Source organism: Andrographis paniculata, unplaced genomic scaffold (genome assembly GCF_009805555.1).
Source record: "Andrographis paniculata isolate CXL003 unplaced genomic scaffold, ASM980555v1 Contig9END, whole genome shotgun sequence".
NCBI classification, from domain to species: domain Eukaryota; kingdom Viridiplantae; phylum Streptophyta; class Magnoliopsida; order Lamiales; family Acanthaceae; genus Andrographis; species Andrographis paniculata.
The window spans coordinates 2238026-2257688 of NW_026137639.1; the positions used below are offsets into that span (position 1 = coordinate 2238026).

Here is a 19663-nt window from a genome sequence, read left to right on the forward strand (position 1 = left end):
TATATATATATTCATATAAAGTTATTTTGGAATATTAATTTGCAAAAGTGATAGAATGTTAGAAAAAGTAAAATTGAAAAGATGAAATATTTGTTAAGAAAAAAGTCCGAAAATATTTGCAATTTCCAGAAAAGGGGAGATATCATAAGTTGATGAAATTACTAATCTAAAAATTAGTTACACCTTACAAGAGTGGTGTGGAGTGGTGGTTACTAATTAATTAATTAAACTTTAGAGGGTAATGATGCAATTAATTCAAGTGATTAAAAAAAGCTTGCGTCTGTTTGGGGGAATTTCATTTCAGATCTGAAAATAAACATCCTAAGCACGAAAAGGAAGCGGACAGACAAACACGACCTACACCTGAGACGCCGTCGTTTTGTATTGACCTGCAAAGGATAAAGATGTGTGTATCACTTTGACTGCCATGGGAAAATGTTAGAGAGAGAAAGCGGGTAGAGAGCGAGGGCTGAGCGGAGAGGAGACACTGTTTCCGTCTGCAAATTTGGTAACGGAACCGACGATTGGTGACGCGATGTTTCGGCAATACTGGTAGTGTACTGCAGCGTCGAATCGTACTCTCACGGGTGCGGATTTTGATGCGTTGTGCTCGATTTATTTTTTTTCTTGGTTTTTTGTTTGTCGAATTTGCAGATTCGTGGAGTGGTTTTGGACAGCGTGTGTGTTTTTTACATGCATTTGATGCGTGAGGAGCCTTCGCAGCCGGGTATCGGGGGCGGTTTCCTGTGGAGTTGTAGCGAAATCGCGGTGGAAGTGCGAGGGGATTGGATTGGATTGGTTTACGTGTGGGTGTTGTTGGCGGTGTGAGGGGATGGAGAGTTTGTGTTGTGGTTCTTTTGTGTTGTTGAGATGTAATTCTTCAGATCTCTGATTTGGGGCTGTCTGTGGATCCATTTTTTTGTGGTGGTTAATTTAATGTCGGCTGGTCGGTTTTTACTGTGCTTCAGAGCATATGATTTTAGGATTCTGATGTTAATTTTGTGTTTCTGGTTAAATGCTTCGGTTTTGTTGAGTTGAATGCGTTCCTGATTGAAATCCTTTTTCTGGTTTTTTTGTTTTTGTTTTCAATATTCGCAGCTTTTTGTTGAAGGAATAGCTTAGAAGTGCAGAAGATCTTGTGGTGTTTGTTGAACAGAATTCAACTGCGTGTGTATGTTTGCGTCTATATATGTTTGCGGAGATGAAGGAAATGGCGGAGAACTGTTTGGATTCGGAGCTATGGCACGCGTGCGCCGGAGGAATGGTGCAGATGCCGGCGGTGAATTCCAGAGTATACTATTTTCCGCAAGGTCACGCGGAGCACACTCTGAGTAATGTCGATTTTGGAGGTTTGCCGAGGATTCCACCGATGATACTTTGCAGGGTTGCCTCCTTGAAATATCTGGCGGACCTCGAGACGGACGAGGTCTACTCGAAAATCGGGCTGATTCCGGTGGGGAAGAACGACTGTGGCTACGACGAAGACGGCGGAGCTTTGGGGGCGAAGAGATCTGAATCAACGAACGAAAAGCCTACTTCCTTCGCGAAGACGCTGACACAATCCGACGCCAACAATGGCGGTGGCTTCTCTGTCCCGCGGTACTGCGCGGAGACAATTTTCCCTCGTCTGGACTACACCGCCGATCCGCCGGTGCAGAACGTAATCGTGAAAGACGTCCATGGCGAGACCTGGAAGTTTAGGCACATCTACAGGGGGACGCCGAGGAGGCATTTGCTTACTACTGGTTGGAGTTCTTTCGTGAATCAGAAAAAGCTCGTAGCAGGGGATTCAATCGTGTTTCTCAGGGCGGAGAACGGAGATCTCTGCGTCGGAATCCGGCGGGCTAAGAGAGGCGTTGGAGCAAACGGAAATGAGTCCACATCTGTGTGGAACTCCGGCAGCGCCGGAGCCGGAGCTTATAACTATGGCGGTTTCTCTGGTTTTCTGGAGGAGGATAAGAAGCTGCTGATCCATGGGAACAGAAATCCATGGGAGAAAGGGAAGGGAAAGGTCATGCCAGAGTCGGTTCTTGAAGCTGCAGTAATGGCCGCCAAGGGGCAGCCATTTGAGGTCGTTTACTATCCCCGCGCTAGCACACCGGAGTACTTTGTGAAGGCGTCTTCTGTGAATGCAGCCATGAAAATCCGGTGGGATTCTGGGATGAGATTCAAGATGGCTTTTGAGACCGAGGATTCATCGCGGATTAGCTGGTTCATGGGAACCGTGACTTCTGTTCAGGTCTCCGATCCCATTCGCTGGCCGAATTCGCTCTGGCGGATTCTACAGGTAATCAGCGATTGCGTAACTCTGCTGTGTATATTATGTTCGAAGAAGACAGATCGTAATGTATGTCTGCAGGTCGCGTGGGACGAGCCGGATCTTCTACAAAATGTCAAATGCGTGAGCCCGTGGCTAGTTGAAATGGTAGCTAGTGTGCCGGTCCTCCATCTCTCGCCCTTCTCGTCTCCGAGGAAGAAGCTGCGCCTGTCACAGCATCCAGATTTCTCACTGGATGGCGGCGGGGGCAGTGCTGGTGCTGGTGGCCGGTTTCCGATGCCGCCATTCTCAGGCAATCCCCTTGGGCTGAGCAATCCCTTGTGTTGTCTTCCCGACAGCATTTCTGTAGGCATACAGGGAGTCAGGCATGCTCGAATTGGAGTCCCGTCGTTGGACCTCCAACTCAGCAACAAACTACAGGCTGGACTGTTCCCGTTCCAGCCGAGCGTCACCCGCCTCGACCCTCACGGTCGAATTCTTGACAGCAACATGGCGAGGAGCTACACTGATCGAAATGAGAACATTTCCTGCCTGTTAACCATTGGTAGCTCGAGTAAAAAATCCGAGAAAACTGACGGTGTTAAGACGCCTCTATTCATCCTCTTTGGCCAGCCGATCCTAACAGAGCAACAAATGATCTGCGATCATTCCTCGTTTGATCGAACCGAGATTTCTCCTCCCGCCACCCGGGATCTTACGAATGCTCTATCCACTGACCAATTTTTGTGGAAACAGGGCCATCATCAAGGAGGTGAACTAGGCCCCGACACGGGCCATTGCAAAGTGTTCTTGGAGTCGGAAGATGTCGGGCGAACCCTTGATTTGTCCCTTCTCGCATCGTACGATGATCTGTACAAAAAGCTGGAACACATGTTCGGGATAGAACGATCCGAGATGCTGAGCCGGCTGTTCTACCATGACGCTACCGGCGCTGTTAAACAATCCGGCGAAGAGCCTTTCAGGTTATAATTTAACAAGCGCAAATCGATATTTTACACCTGAGCCTAACATTAATCACGATTTTGGTTTCTCTAATTCAGCAAGTTTGTGAGATCCGCAAAAAGATTGACCATTCTAACTCGAGGAAGCAGCAGCAATGCAGATCGGTAACGATCCCTAATTCGTTTTCCAACCACATAATATTTGTTAGTTTTGCCAAACTTTGTTTGTGCAAATATTCGGTGTCAAATTTCCCTTTTCGGTTACTTACTCTTGTGAAATCGAAGGACACCTAAATTTCATTTTTCTTGTTCAGGAAATTGATCACCGGGTTGCCAACCGCGGAACGGGGTCTCGATTCCTCGAACCAAGCTGGACCTATGAGCATATTTGCTTAGGACGCGAGTAAGCTTGCTCGCTCCCGTTATTTAGCTCGATGAATTTGTTCTTCATGTTGTTGCTCGATCGTTATTTATGTCATGTCTGTTCTGTTATGTTACGTCGAGGTAGTACTCGATTCTGCGCTTATTTAGCTATCTTCGTGCTGATCCGGTGATATATATATATATATTTATATTTATGTTGCTGTATGAACTCGAGCTTTTCGTCTTAGTTTTCGACATTGTTCTCTTGTCTTTTGGTTAAGTTTATATGTCCTAAGATTAATTATTTGTCATTTTGTTACGTGGATTGGCTTGCCCGTCAGTTTGTCTTAATAACTATGAATACATTTTGTTGAAATTATTTTAAATTCTTATATAAGTATGTTTAAAACACATGTCTAGAATAAATCAATTTGTGGAGATAGGCTACATTTTAATTTATTTTTTTGTGGTTATGATTAGAATGAAAGTTTGGTGAAATTAAATTGAGAAAGATGTATTTATAGCTTAGCATCTATTACTACTTCCAGAAAGTTCCTTATCTTAATTGTGAATGATCATTGGGTATATGTTTATTGGTGTTTTATGGGATTTGTTCCAAATCTGAATCTATCAGAAAATTCGAAAGTTTTGAAAAAATCAATTCCAACCAAATCGAAATCTGAAAATTCAAAATTCGAACTAAAAAATTCGAATTAAACCGAAAAATCTGAAATTCTAAATATTTTTAATTTGTAAATTTCTTTTATATTTTATTATTATTTTATAATATTAAATATATATATAATATATAAAAGTAAATATATTAAAATATAATTAATAATTTTCAGTTTTTTTATATTAAAATATAATATTTTCTAAATATTAAATACATATAATAAAAAAATATATTAAAATATTATATTTCAGATTTTGGATTGGTTCGGATTTTAAGTATACCGATCCGATCTGAAAATTTGAAATTTTTCAAAAATTCAATCCGAAAATTCGAACCAAATTTTAAACTTCGGTTTGGTTTGGATCGGATTTTTGAATTTCGGATATTTTGTTCACCCCAATTTGTTCTTTTGTAACGATATTCACTTTATATACGATTTGATAAAAATATATTATTATTTTTTATAAAATATTATATTAATAAAATTTTAAATTGATAGTTTATTTGAAATTAATTTTAAATCATGGTATCTCGAATTGCTTTTTTATTTTTATTTTTCTAAATAATACTCCTTTCCGTTTCTACTTTTTCATTTTGTTTGTCCCACTTATTTTGTCACTTTTATTTTTGGAAAAGAATTATACACTTCAATCACATATTAAATTGTTTAATATATAATTTTTAAAATTTTAATTAGATTATTTGATTATTTTAATCTTAATCTAAAATTATTTTTATTATACAATAATTATTTTACTAATACATTCTTAATTATTTACTAATTATATCCCTCCTAAATTTCAGTATCTACAGTAAACTGGACACAATAGCCGGGACGGAGGGAGTAATCTGAATTAAAATTATTCTTTTTTATGTGATTCTTTAGTAAAAGAAAAACAGAAAATAATAATTGAATGTAAAATAATTTTTAGATGTATATTTTTTTGATATAATATTATTTTAAAGTGGGTATTATTGTAGCCCGTTGGAAGGGTGACGTTTGCTTTTTGCACGTAGATGGTGTAATATAAAAGTAATGACATTTGTGTAATATATTGTAAATTGAAAAGGTATTTATTATGTTAAGTAGGTAGTACAATTACTAAATTATGAAATGGTAACCTTGTTTTGGGACGGACGAAAATAAAAAATGGTAATCAATAGGATGGGACGGAGGGAGTACTACAAAATTAGGATTTGTATTTGGATCTTATGTTTTGATTTGAATAGAAACTGATGTAAGATTGAAAATAAATGTTTTTACAAAAATCAAAAGAAGTGTATTTTATCAAAACATCAAACTTAATAATATTGATATATATATATATATATATTTTTTAAAAAAAAAGACAAACAAACTTATATCTACCATTTTTTTAATATCATATAATTTGTAATAAAAATGTGAAATTTATTAAACTTATTAGTTTACTATACTTATGTTTGCTTGAATGTGTATTAACATTCTAATTTAGTGTGAAAAAGAATAATTATAATTTATAGAAATATATTTGACATAAATTTTTTTATGAAAATAAAAATTAATTAATTTAGTAATTTGAATTTTGATTAAAATAATTATTAACTACTCCCTCGGTGTTATTTAGACAGTGTAGATTAAAAGTATATTATATATGATTAAAAAAATTAAAATATGTATTCAAATAAATTTAACATTATATCTTAATAATATATAATATTATTATCATTTTATTTATTTATCATTATCATAAATTAATTTTTATAAAAAAAAAATTGGAAGTTAAAATATATAAAAATACTATTTGTTAATTTAAGAGAGATAAAATTAAATAAAGAAGTTTTGAGTAGGTATCAATGTAAAAGATAAAAATTTAATTAAATTAATTTATATTTATTAAATGTATCTAAAATAAAAAAGAGTGGACAAAAAAATTTAAAAAAAAAAAAAAAAAAAGTCATATCTACAACTGGAAAGAGGAAATATGATGCAAGAGCGGCCACAAATGCCATAATTTTCAATCAGGCAAGATGAAAACTTTCATTTTAAGCATAGACTTCAAGAAACAATATAATGCACTCACTCAAATTAAGAGATTTGTTTAGTTTGAATCGGATTTTTTATTTTAATTATGTTTAAATAATATTTTATTATAATAATAATAATAATAATATATTTTTATTAAAAATTACATTGATTAGATAATAATAGTTTTAATTAAAAAAAAAAAAAGAAAAAGTCATAAATGGACTTTCAAAAGAATTTACAAAGGAGTATAAATAGGCCTTGCAAGTAGGGGTGACTATTAGGATTTTCATCCAAAAATCTTGAAAAAATTAATTCGAACCGAACCGAAATAATCGAAATCCGAAACTCGAAAATTCAATGTAAAGAAGGAGTGAAAATCGTTAAATACCTTCAAGACGTTATATCCCCACTACATATCTTTACAATCTCTTCAGTGGTTCGTTCTGCACCGCGCTACTACAAAATCGCGGAGGTGGATACTTACTACCTACAAACAACATCGCAACAATATACCACGGTATTGTTGTATGCCAATATCATGAAAGAATTATAAACGTAACCTATAAACAATATGTTTTTAGATGTGTTGAACATGACATTATAAGTGCTTACAGACTGCATTCTTACATACTGCATTATAAGTGCTTACAGACTGCATTCTTTCATAAAGAACAATTGAGACTGCATTCTATAACAAAGTTTAATAAAGACTACTTAATTACAAACGATGAGTAACGTACCTGCGTCCAACCGTGCTTCGGAGAGGCACGCTCTGGTGCTCGCTTCTACACCGTGCAATCATATCCACAAACATTACCTTTAACAAGATATGCATTCTCCACATATTGGCGACATCATCGTCACACAATAACGTCACGTAGCTTTTCTGAATAGGTGCAATATATTGGAGTTTTACCGCCTCAATACTCACTTTATTCCATCTTTTCGATATATTTCGGTAAAGATCCTCCAGCGTGGTGCCCTCTTCTAAACGAATTACATGATGCTCACCTTCGTAGGAACATATAATTAATAATTTCAGACTACTTTGCTCCATGTCCATCAGAACCTAACGATCCAACCAATGAATGTATGAACTATATTAGGTCGTATGGGCGATTAGATAATCTTACACAAAATACACTAAAATCATATGTTCTTACGGAATTCTAGTAATGTCTTGATCCTCAATAGCAACAAATTACCCATTTCACAAAATAAATATTACCCTTAAACCCTAAATAACAACAAAATTTATTATCAAAATCACCCAAAATAATACCCAAACATTTTCTTCCAAATAATAATTTTCCTACTAAGATATCGATACAAAAATACACCTGGTACATCTAATTTCGCCGGAGAACAAGAAAGACGAGTCAGGGAACCGGTGACAGCCTTCGGTAGTTCTTCGACCGAATCAACCGACACAAAAACACACCTGGTACATCTAATTTCACCGGAGAACAAGAAATACGGGCTAGGGAACTGGTGACAGCCTTCGGTAGTTCTTCGACCGAATGAACCGACCGCCGACGACAGGGAACCGGAACAGGATTCAGAGAGTGCCCTAGGAAATTTTTCAATCGAACCAGACAAGAAGCGGCGATGTATAATCGGGCGAACAATTAAGAACCTTACCTGTGCGGGATGTGGCTTTCGAGCTCACGGAAGAGGACAACGGCTTGAGAAGAATTTTTTGCGCGAAGAGAAACAGAATGAAGAAAAATACGAGTAGGGAGGAAGAAGAAGGAAGAAGGAAAAAGGGGGGAGTGCAGACAAATTTTTTATCATTAGGGACTGAATCCCAATTGATAAATGGACAGAGGGATTTTTGCCCAATTGTCCGTTTTATAAAAGATGATGCATTTCAATTTTATTCATATTAAACATACTTAATAAAAATAAATCAATTTAATTAAGTTTCTAACATATTACACGATCCACTTAAACCCTTTGTTTCTATATATTTCTTCAATAAATAAATATTTTTATCTATATTTAAAACTCCTCATTTTTTTTATTAAAAATAGATTAAAGTTAATTATAAATTAATAAATATTTTATTTTTTTTATATATTTGTATTATATAAAATTTTATTATCTATAAAATAATATTCGTATTGTATATATTTTATTGAGATATAATGCTAAAAATATTTAAAATAACAACAACACTACTCATATAACAAAATAATAAAATAATATCGTAACTTATTATTAATAACTTACTAATTTAAACTATCTAAAATAATGAGTCCCTAACCAAAAAAATCATGTGATCAAGAATGGCAATAATATAATATTTTTTTAATTTTTTAATTTTTTTTTGTAGAAGGTATAAGTGAGCGGAGAACTTCATATCCAACTTTTATCAAGTTTAAAGAATTGTAGATCCTACGTACTTGTCATTGTTGTAAGAGAGAATAGAAACAAACAGATTCGAGTGTTAAAGGTGCGTATCCAATAAAATGATATGACGAACAAATATTGTTGAAGAATTTGGGTTATTTTATTAGGCCCTCGATGAATAGCCATGGAAAGAGCGGCGAGGTTGGAGATGATGTTAATTAATTAGCACGGGTTGAGGTTGAGGTTGAGGTTGAGGTTAAAGTTTCCTTATGTAATATAACTATCAGAGTAAGCATTTCGGAGTTTGTATGCAGCTAACATTGTTAGCACGTTGTGTGATACCTTTGGAATTGGACCGTTGTTTGACCAACTTTTGTGTATGGATAAGCTGGTATTAAGTCATCCGAAGATTGAATAGTAATTAAATGAATTAAATAGATCACTTATGTCAACAATGTGCAAATTTATTTTTGAGAGCTATACTGAAAGAGCTTTAAAATTAAACGTGCTTGCTCTAGAGTAATTTAAGGATGGGTAACCTCTTGAAAGTCTCTCATGGTACGCGTGAGTGAAGACAACACGCTGAAATGACTTGTGTTGACCTTCCCAACCACGAATTAGTAATTTGAGGATGGGTAACCTCTTGAAAGTCTCTAACCACGAATTAGTAATTTGAGGATGGGTAACCTCTTGAAAATCTCTCATGGTATGCGTGAGTAAAGACAAAACGCGCTGAAATGACTTGTGTTGACCTTCCCAACCACGAATTAGACATTTCACAAGGTTTGTTTGTTTAGAGGTTTATTTTTGAGTTTTATTTTGAATAATAATTTAAATATAATATTTTGTAATATGAACTAATATATTTTTATAAAGAGAATTGTATAGTTAAAAGAGTGAAAGTTACATCCAAATATATAGATCCTCAATATTTGTATCTTTTCTTTTGTTCGTTTTAGCATGCCATTTTTATCTTAGACACATACAACATGTTTATATTCGAAATTTGTAACTGTTAAATATTTGATATTTCTTGATTTTGTTTGTTACACATAATTTATTTAATATTAGTCTACAAAAATAATTATTTAGTTTTGTTTGTTGCACATAGTTAGTTTAGAGACTATTATATTCTATCAGAGATTTATCCAATTTGCAGTTAAAAGTAACAACTTGGCTTTGACATCATTTAAAAATAAAAACCTACTTGTTTGGTATATCAATTTATATTAAATTTTTATAAATTATTTTATGTTTAATATGTAATATTTTATTTTTTATAAAATGACATGCACATTGAATAATAACTTTTCACCACAATTCTATTGCTCTACTACTTAAGATTTTTACTCAATAATGTAAACCATCGAAGATAGTATTTTGGGTATCAATTAAATAAGAAAATAAATGACGGTAACTATAACTAATTTATTTTACTGAAAAAAATAAAAATAAAATTGAACTTAAAATGTATATGATCAAAATTCACATATTTATTTTAATCCTTAAAGCTTGTATTAACAATCCCCCGCGAATTTAATTATTTTAATTAAATTTATTTTCTTAATTTTAATAGTTATAAGACAAATTAAAACCTTGTTTTTAATAAATCTATTAATAACCTAAGAGACGATCTATACTAATTTTGTGATGTAGAAAATTGATGTAGCTACACTTGTTTCCTACTATCTAAAGATTTATTTCCAAATTATCAATTTCCTACATCACAAAATTATTATATTTAAAAATAAAATAAAATTTAGTCGGTTCACTCAACGTTTTTTTTAGATGAATGATTTTTTATATATGATATAAGAATTGCGTTGATAATATAAAAATAATATTCTGTGTTGAATGGTTTACTTCTTATGAATTGATATTATATATTATACTAATGTGTGTATATTTGTATTTTTTTAATAATATTTATGGAGCGTTGTTTTACTGAAAAATGCTGAGCGAACAAATATATACTATGTCCGTTCCATAACAATGTATTCATTTACCTTTTGCGTCAATGAACTTAACGTTAAAAATATTCTTATATTTGTATAATTTTTTATACAAATGTCATTATATTAGTATTATAAGATACCAATAGAAATATTTTTGCAATTTTTTTTTGATTTGTAATGCATTTTGATATAATAATTAATATTAAAAAATTAACATACAAAAAGTAAATGGATAGTTGTGGGACGGAGGAAGTATTATTTATCTCATGTGAATATATATTACTCAATTTGTCCTAAGCTAATTTGTCTCATTTAGCTTATGCACAAAATTTTAGTTACTGTATAAAAAGTGTATTAATAAAAATAATTATAAATTTAGATTAATACGATTAAATAATTTAATTTAAATAAAATGGACGAATTAACAATGGGAGTAAGGGAATATATTTTTTTCATTAGTATTTATCTAAAAATGTGTACAAAGCCATTATATTTCAAATTTGAATTTTGATTATTAAGCTTTGCTGACGTAAGGCCTCTTGAAAGCTATAATGGTGTATTATTGGTGAATTATTTCTTGGGAGGTCCCGTGCCCTTCAACATCCAGTGCATCACGATCATCAATTTTACATGTTACTTCAACCATCTGGTGTCGAAGTCCCGGGAGCTCGCACAAGTCATCTGCTCACAGCAGGAAGAAGAAGAAGAAGAAGAGGAAGAGGAAGAGAGAAATCACAAGCGCAACGTGACAGGCAGACTCTAGTGGTAATGGTGGCGTGCACTTCCCGGCGCACGATAGCGCCCCTTCCGTCCGTCTTTCCTTTTGTCCGTTTCGCAAAATACACCAAAGCCTTCATAATTATTAGCTAAGCTTGGGTGATTGATTATCAGGAAGTTATTAAAAATCTCGATTTGTTTCTATAATGGTGGAATAGCGAGCGATTTGTTTGTAACTGGCGTTGCAATGAGGAGCGGAGCAGCGGCGGCGGCGATTTTGGTGGTGGCGTTGGCTTTGGACTTGTCAGCGAGGTTTTGTTCCGGCGCTAACGTGACGTACGATCATCGAGGTCTGATTATCGATGGCAGGAGGAAACTGCTCGTTTCAGGCTCGATTCACTATATGCGCAGCACTCCGGAGGTCGGTATTTTCTGTTTCTGCTCTCGTAGTTTTCTCATTGTTGCTTCGATTGATTGTTGCCGTTGTTATGTCGATGCGAATCGCAGATGTGGCCAGATTTGATTAGCAAATCGAAGGCCGGAGGCTTGGATGTTATCCAGACATTTGTATTCTGGAATTTGCACGAACCAGTTCGAGGCCAGGTAAATGATACCAATTCTTCGATGTTCATCTTGTTCTTTTGAACTGCAAAGACCTTTTGGATGCAAAATGTGTTGGGGAATTTGTTAGTTCAATCGATTGTTTAACGAAATAGATACAGTAGATAGAAGAAGTAGTTTGGATCCATGTAGTTGAGCTGAAAAAGGTGTAGAGATCTTTTGCAGTATGACTTTGAAGGAAGAAAAGATTTGGTGAAATTTGTGAAGGTAGCTTGGGAGGCTGGCCTTCTAGTTCATCTTCGAATCGGTCCTTACGCTTGCGCCGAGTGGAATTACGGGTACATATATATACATTCGATAACTCTGTATGTTTTCCGTAGAACAAATGAGGTTAGAGATATGTTCATGTGTTCATCTCAAATTTCAAACAGTGGATTTCCTCTCTGGTTGCATTTTATACCCGGAATCGTGCTTCGAACTGATAACAAGCCTTTCAAGGTTGATATTCGACTCCTTTATCTCACAATTTTGTCGAAGCATTTGATGATACATCTGTAGTTGCTGTTCTAGGTTGAAATGAAACGATTTACGGCCAAGATTGTGGAGATGATGAAGCAAGAAAATCTATATGCATCCCAAGGAGGACCTATAATTCTGTCACAGGTACAATTTCTAAGAGCTGAATATCGTTTTTAAGCTTAGTAAAGGTTGAGGGAAGTAAGAAATCGTTCGTTGCAGGTGGAAAATGAATATGGAAATATTGACTCTGCATATGGTAAAGGCGCGAAAGCTTACATAAACTGGGCGGCATTGATGGCTACGTCGCTGGACACAGGAGTGCCGTGGATAATGTGCCAGCAAGACGATGCCCCTGATCCAATAGTAACCTCTGCTCTTGAATATCGATCTTTTTTGGATTTTTAAACTGATTTTCGCAGTTTGAATGATACTGTTGGCTTTGTGAAAGTAGATAAATACTTGCAATGGGTTTTATTGCGACCAATTCACCCCAAATTCTGATAAGAAGCCGAAAATGTGGACAGAGAATTGGAGTGGATGGTAATGGTTAGAGTTGAGCTTTTTATTACCTAGAATTGTCATCTTGTTTCAAGTGCATCAGGTCCTTTTGACATTGGCGTTTGGTTAAATTCAGGTTCTCTTCTTTCGGCGATCCTGTGACCTACAGACCTGCTGAAGATGTTGCTTTCTCGACTGCACGGTTTTACCAGCTCGGTGGAACATTCCTAAACTATTACATGGTACTTTTCAGATTGTTACGGTAGATGCTCTGCTCTGCTAGAAACACAAACGATCTCTTTGTTCATGTCTTTTTACAGTATCATGGTGGGACAAACTTCGGTCGAACTGCTGGAGGACCGTTTATTACAACGAGCTATGATTACGATGCGCCAATAGACGAGTATGGTATGCTAGTTGTCTTTTCTGCAATTACTAGAAAGCAATGTTTTTGAGCTAGTAAATTCGATTCTTTTTGCGATGTTTTAGGCCTTCTGAGGCAGCCAAAATGGGGGCACTTGAAAGATGTGCACGCGGCTATAAAGCGATGTGAAGATGCTTTAGTAGCGACGGATCCAAAAACTACTTCTCTCGGATCGAATTTGGAGGTTCGAACATTCTCTCTTCTGCTTCATTCGATTCGCGAGAATTTTCTTATTCATTTGTTTGATTTTGTTACAGGCTACTGTTTATAAAACAGAATCTGGAAAATGTGCTGCCTTTCTTGCCAATGTGGATGCAGAGTCTGATGCAACTGTAAACTTCAACGGTAATTCATATCACTTGCCCGCTTGGTCTGTCAGCATTCTGCCGGACTGCAAGACCGTAGCGCACAACACGGCGAAAGTATATATATCTATCTATCTGTCTATCGATTGCTTGCTATCTTGTGTTGCTTGTTACCAGCATAACCGTATAATGCTGCTAAAAAATTTGTAGCTTCATAATGTGTTGTGTTTATAGCAATGAGTTTCGATCTTTATGATGTTGATGAGACTGAGTTCTTTTGATCTAAATCGCAGATTAACTCTGTCGCGACCGTTTCGAAATTTGTTCGTCAGTTGTCGAGAGATGATTCTGCTGCTGCTGCTGCTGCTGCTGCTGATGCATTCATCTCGGGGTGGAGTTGGATTTATGAACCTATCGGCATATCCAGCAACGGCGCATTCGCGAAACGCGAGTTGCTTGAACAAATAAACACGACTGCCGATCAGAGTGATTATCTGTGGTATTCTCTGAGGTATGACCAAAAAACAAAACTTGCTTTCATTGCTACCTGTGATGATCAATTGTTGCAGCTCAATTTTGATGCTCGTTCGTTGTTTCAGCATCGAATTGAAAGAAGACGACAAAAACATTGTACTCCACGTCGATTCCCTTGGCCATGTTCTTTATGCTTTCATCAATGGTGAACTTGCAGGTAACGAAATCGAAAGACAAGAAAAAAAAAACCATGATGTCCCGATTTTTATCTTCTGCTTGTTGATGATCTAACAGCTGCTGGGAAAGGAAGCCACAGCAATCCGAATGTATCGATGGATGTTCCTTTCAGCGTCTTACCTGGTAAAAACAAGATCGATCTTTTGAGTTTGACAGTCGGGCTACAGGTAGTTCTCCCTGAATCTCTCTAACAATTACACTTCCCGTAATCACCTCTCTAACATCGCGTCTCTGCCGAACAGAATTACGGCGCATACTATGACTTACAAGGTGCAGGAGTTACCGGTCCCGTGCTCTTAAAAGGCTTGGAAAACAGATCAACGATCGATCTCTCCTCGCAGCAGTGGACATATCAGGTCACCATTTTCGATTTTTCATCAACAGATAAAGAACTCGTCGTTTATATTTACACATACAATGAAATGAAAATGCTCGTCTTTTGATTTTTACTCTGTATATGTAACATCAGATTGGCTTGAGAGGCGAAGAGCTTCGCTTGTTCGATGGAGGTTCCTCTCTTTGGGCGTCACATCCTACGTTGCCTAAGAATCGACCATTAGTGTGGTACAAGGTAAGATCTGCAAATCTTTTTCTCTACCTTATGCTCGAAATCAATGCTCATATCTCGTCTTTCCGTGATCTAGACAACGTTCGATGCCCCGTCTGGAACCAGTCCAGTCGCGATAGACTTCACCGGAATGGGGAAGGGTCAGGCGTGGATAAACGGGGAAAGCATTGGGCGCTACTGGCCAACGTACACATCCCCAAACAACGGCTGCACAGACTCGTGCAATTACAGAGGACCTTTTAGCGCGAGCAAATGCACGAAGGGATGTGGCGAGCCAACTCAGAAATAGTAAGCAAAAAAATTCTTACAGAAAAAAAAAACTAGTTTTTCGTCGTCGAACCTTTTGATCATCATTGCCCGCGCCTTGTAGCTATCACGTCCCTCGCGCGTGGCTGCAGCCAACCGACAACGTAATAGTGCTGTTCGAGGAAACCGGAGGCGACCCGATGCAGATATCGTTTGCGACGAAAGTCGCGCAGAGTGTGTGCTCTCGTATCTCGGAGACTCACCCGAGTCCCGTGGAGATGTCGTCGGGTTCGGGGCCTACTCTGTTGCTCAGCTGCCCGTCTCCGAATCAGGTTATATCCGAAATCAAATTCGCCAGCTTCGGAACCCCGCGGGGATCGTGCGGAGATTTTCACCAAGGTCGATGTGGCGGCAGCGGCGACGATCTCGCCGTCGTGCAGAAGGTCGATCGTTCTTCTCGAATTTTTTTACTCTACAACCTGTATGTATAGAGTTGTTTTGATGTTTTGCTCATGCTGTATATTTGTGTATGTATGTGTGTATGTATTGTTTTTTCATTTCAGGCTTGTGTAGGATTGAGCAGGTGCAATGTCTCAGTTTCGACGGATTTGTTTGGCGAACCTTGCAAAGGGACGACGAAAAGCTTAGCTGTTGAAGCTTCCTGTGCATATGGTAAGGGCAGTTAACTTTACCTATAAATTATATGTAGAATCAATATATTATATTAATATAATATAAATAATTATGTAACAGAAGTTTTATTGTTTTTAGCACATATTACATGTTAGCACGGGCACGTAATCACCGGCCTCCCTCCCTCCCTACCTAGCCCCCACCCTCCTTTAATACATACAGTATATATACAGTGTATGTATATATATATATATATGATATATAAATACATACATGCGTGTATATATACAGGAGGCGGGGAAGAAAGGGACCGGTGATCCCACCCCGTTAGATTAGCACAAACACAAACAATAGAGAATCTTTTACTTGAATGAAAGTAGATATCGTGGAACGCACTCTATCTGATTATCAAATTCGATAAATTAATTTACTCATATTTTGGGCAGATCTTATAAAATACCATCATAAATTTATTGTTGGCTCAAATATTATGAAACTAGTGCCAAATCAAAGGTAACATTGCTAAATTATATTTCGAGGACCAAAAATGCAATTATTAATTTGAATTACATTTAAAATATCATCTTAACTCAAATAATTCGTTCACTTTGGAAAAACAGAACAATTATATTATAAAAATCACTAAAACTCCATTTTACATTCAGGACAAATTTGGTATCTAATTAATGATAACATATATATCTACATTTCAATTAAAAAAAATACAAAAAGAAGCTCCAGAAAGTACATAGTAAAATTTAAACATACTGAAAAATATGGTGTGTAACTTAAAAAATTTATATAAAATTTATTTTATATCCAAATGGAACAAAATTGGTAACCCAAACATATGCATTTAACATGAAAGAAAAGTATGAAAATAGCATTCAAAAGGTACAAAAAATCCCTCGAATACTCTGTAATATTTTTCATCAAGAAAATGAGTGTATAACTTTAAAAAATCATATAAAATTCATTTGTCTTTTAAATAACTCATATAATATGTCAAAATGAATATAAAATCATTAAAAATATGATCATGGTTTAAAATAGTAATTCTATAGCTTAAAATAATGTACACATATTATGAAATCGAATTTCAAGAGTAAGAAGAAAAAGATACCAAGATTTACTTCAAAATAACCTCAAACTTGAGTGGGAGAAGGGGTGAAAGCTGGGGTTTCCTAAGAGTGTTTGTGAGGAGTGAAATGAAAGTTAAATATAAATTAAAATGTGAGATTTTATATTTAAAACTTGAGTTAAAGTCGTATTGACGTTTTGTAAAAAACGCATTGAAATATACAACAGACCTCTAACTATTATTTTGGCTATAACTCTTTTATTTGAACTCGGATTGACTCACCCTGTTAACTTAAAAATTTATTCAATAAAATAAATTTCATAAAACTCAAATATGAATTCAAAAATTTACAATCATTTGAATTTGACGTATTGATAATAATAACTTTAAGTTATTTAATTAACAAAACATCTAATGTGCCAACTCGATTATTGATCGGATATTAAATAGATTTTTGTGTAACGTGGACCCCATAGTCAGGACAGAGGGAGTAATGAAATAGCACCATTCGGTGTGCTAAAGTATTTTACCGGGATAACAAAATATCATAGTTATATTTATATAATTTCATATAAAGAATTTCACTACTTATTTTTTTTGTAGTTTTCAATAAATTTTTTTTTTTCTCACCGTCATCTACCATTTTATTCATTATCATATATATATATATATATATATATTTTTTTTTTCACTTTTCAATTAATTTTTATAATGAATATTGCATTTGTTGGTAAAATTTTTATACCAATCTCAATAATATTCCCAAATCCATTCACGTACACATTTTTAATTCAACTATTTATTGGTTTAATGCATACATATATATATATATATATATATACATACATACGGTTTCTCAAAAATTAGCATCATATTTGATTTCTTTAAAAAAATCAATACCTATTGAATGTTCAGAAATGATTAATTTTTGGGTAGATAGTACTATATTACGTCAATAAAAATATGTGTTATTTATTTAATTTTTTAAACTAATATTCTAGATAAATATATCTAGTGGTCTATATGAATATTTTTAGTACTTTATAGAGTATTTACTGTGTTCTATGAGACTCTATAGAAGTATGTCTAATGTTCTATATAATTATACATAATGTTTTGTATAAAGTACTAATCAATCCATAAAGATCATATAAAACCAATTAAAGAAATATATTTTCTCTGTCCCGAAATTAAGTATTCATTTGCTTTTTGCACGTGGTTTTAGAAATATTAGTATTATATTGGGATATAGTAAGAATAGAGTAGAAATGACTAAAATAACATTATTAGTATGTGTGATATAAAGGTAATGACATTGCTGTAATATATTGTAAGTTGTAAGGGTATTTGTAATGTTAGGTAGATAGTACAGTTATTAAAAAATAAAAAATAAATACTTTGTTATGGAACGGAGTGAATAATATATTTTATAATGTGTTTTTAATTTTTCAAATAATATCAATTAAAGAACTCATAAAACATCAATTCAAAATCCGAAAGAAACACCAAAGAAATCTAAAAAAACACATGTTTTAAATATAGTGCATGCTATTTGAATTCTTAATCGAACTATTTGAATTGTTGAAAAGTACTTTATAGAGACTTAAATAATATCGTCTAAGAAAAATTATTAGAGATTAATGTACTGATTTAGGGAAAAAAAAAATGCACTGATAAAAAAAAAAAAAAAAAAAAAAAAAAAAGCATATATCGAATGTTGAGAGATAGTATTAATCTTTAGTACAAAGAGTCAACTATGATTACTTACTATAAGATCGTTTGTTCCTTAATTATATGTATATTTAATTTAGTGTATATATATATATATTAAAATAAAATAAATATTTATTGGACCTTAGTATAAGAGCCAAATGGCCTTTTATAGAGGAAATGTCTTTGTGGGTTTTAGATTGGCCAAAAGTCAAAACATAAGATTTTCATTCAAGTTTTGTGTCTAGATAAGATATGAAAGTTTAACATTTTTTTATTTTAATAATATTTAATTTTATATTTTGCGAAAAAAATAATTTTTAAAGAAAATATAGTGTTGAAATATTATGTAAAAATAATACTTCATCCGTTAGTTTTAAATATTATATTTATCTTTTGCGTCATTATATTTAAAATTAATAATATTCTTATATTTCTATAATTTTTTATACAAATATCGTTATATTAGTATCATAAGACACTAATAAAAATATTTTTGTTATTTTTTCTTAATTTATACTGTATTTTAATATAATAATTAATATTTAAATATCAACACATAAAAAATAAATATAGTACTTACTGCTAGACATATATATAGTATGGTATAAATATGTATTGAATGCGTCAATTTATATAAAAATATATATATTTTTTATTATTTTAATAAAAATACTAAATATGATATCTTTTAAAAAGAAAACTTATGATAAATAATACTCCTTAAAACATATGTAAACCAAAATTAATTTTGCTAATAATGTTTTTGGGATTAGCTTTATCTTTTTTAAACATGCAATTGGTTCTATTTAACTATGTTCATTAAACCTTTTGCAATTCATTTTTTTTTTACTATTTATTTTTGTATAATTTCTAATTTATTATATTTTTATAATGGATATTATATCAAAATATTATTTAAACTAAAATTTAAATTTAAACACAAACTAAACAAATCCAAATTATTTTCCATTTGTTGTATTGATTTAAACTTTATGCCTTAGTTTTTGACCTAACTATGATAATACAGAGTAATTTAAAAGTCAACAAACAAGTCTTTGATAATATATCAACAATACTAATAGCATATACTTCCTCCGTCATTTAAATCTATACT

At 33.7% G+C, this 19663-nt stretch overlaps 2 protein-coding genes across 6 annotated transcripts; both read left to right on the plus strand.

Moving 5' to 3' along the window:
• The first annotated feature begins 410 nt into the window (after positions 1–410).
• On the plus strand, positions 411–3862 carry LOC127244176 (auxin response factor 22-like). 3 transcript variants are annotated; one of them, XM_051264588.1, is made up of 6 exons: positions 415–552; positions 655–872; positions 1099–2287; positions 2360–3240; positions 3319–3384; positions 3534–3862. In XM_051264588.1, the coding sequence occupies exons 3-6, from the start codon at positions 1190–1192 to the stop codon at positions 3613–3615; spliced, it is 2127 nt and encodes a 708-aa protein (XP_051120545.1). In that variant the 5' UTR covers positions 415–552; positions 655–872; positions 1099–1189; the 3' UTR covers positions 3616–3862. The 3 variants fall into 3 exon arrangements, with proteins under 3 accessions (XP_051120544.1, XP_051120543.1, XP_051120545.1); XM_051264587.1 differs by lacking the exon at positions 655–872 and having other exon boundaries at positions 411–552; XM_051264586.1 differs by lacking the exon at positions 655–872 and having other exon boundaries at positions 413–587.
• Positions 3863–11160: 7298 nt separating this feature from the next.
• On the plus strand, positions 11161–15877 carry LOC127244250 (beta-galactosidase 8-like). Of its 3 annotated transcripts, XM_051264696.1 has the most exons (20): positions 11161–11338; positions 11465–11711; positions 11798–11893; positions 12064–12189; positions 12283–12349; positions 12422–12514; positions 12590–12733; positions 12822–12910; positions 13005–13110; positions 13189–13276; positions 13358–13476; positions 13550–13714; positions 13891–14108; positions 14197–14288; positions 14366–14475; positions 14551–14664; positions 14778–14879; positions 14953–15164; positions 15247–15565; positions 15686–15877. In XM_051264696.1, the coding sequence occupies exons 3-20, from the start codon at positions 11841–11843 to the stop codon at positions 15806–15808; spliced, it is 2340 nt and encodes a 779-aa protein (XP_051120653.1). In that variant the 5' UTR covers positions 11161–11338; positions 11465–11711; positions 11798–11840; the 3' UTR covers positions 15809–15877. The 3 variants fall into 3 exon arrangements, with proteins under 3 accessions (XP_051120653.1, XP_051120652.1, XP_051120654.1); XM_051264695.1 differs by having other exon boundaries at positions 11161–11711; positions 12077–12189; XM_051264697.1 differs by lacking the exons at positions 11161–11338; positions 11465–11711; positions 11798–11893; positions 12283–12349 and having other exon boundaries at positions 12074–12189.
• Positions 15878–19663: the final 3786 nt, after the last annotated feature.

Bases quoted from the DNA above. Each gene is read 5' to 3' on its own strand.
- LOC127244176 (XM_051264587.1), top strand. From the start codon at position 1,190: ATGTTTGCGGAGATGAAGGAAATGGCGGAGAACTGTTTGGATTCGGAG. The intron at 2,288-2,359 runs GTAATCAGCGAT...GTATGTCTGCAG, and splicing joins CGCTCTGGCGGATTCTACAG to GTCGCGTGGGACGAGCCGGA. The intron at 3,385-3,533 runs GTAACGATCCCT...TTTCTTGTTCAG, and splicing joins AGCAGCAGCAATGCAGATCG to GAAATTGATCACCGGGTTGC.
- LOC127244250 (XM_051264695.1), top strand. From the start codon at position 11,538: ATGAGGAGCGGAGCAGCGGCGGCGGCGATTTTGGTGGTGGCGTTGGCT. The intron at 11,712-11,797 runs GTCGGTATTTTC...TGCGAATCGCAG, and splicing joins ATATGCGCAGCACTCCGGAG to ATGTGGCCAGATTTGATTAG. The intron at 13,477-13,549 runs GTTCGAACATTC...ATTTTGTTACAG, and splicing joins CTCTCGGATCGAATTTGGAG to GCTACTGTTTATAAAACAGA.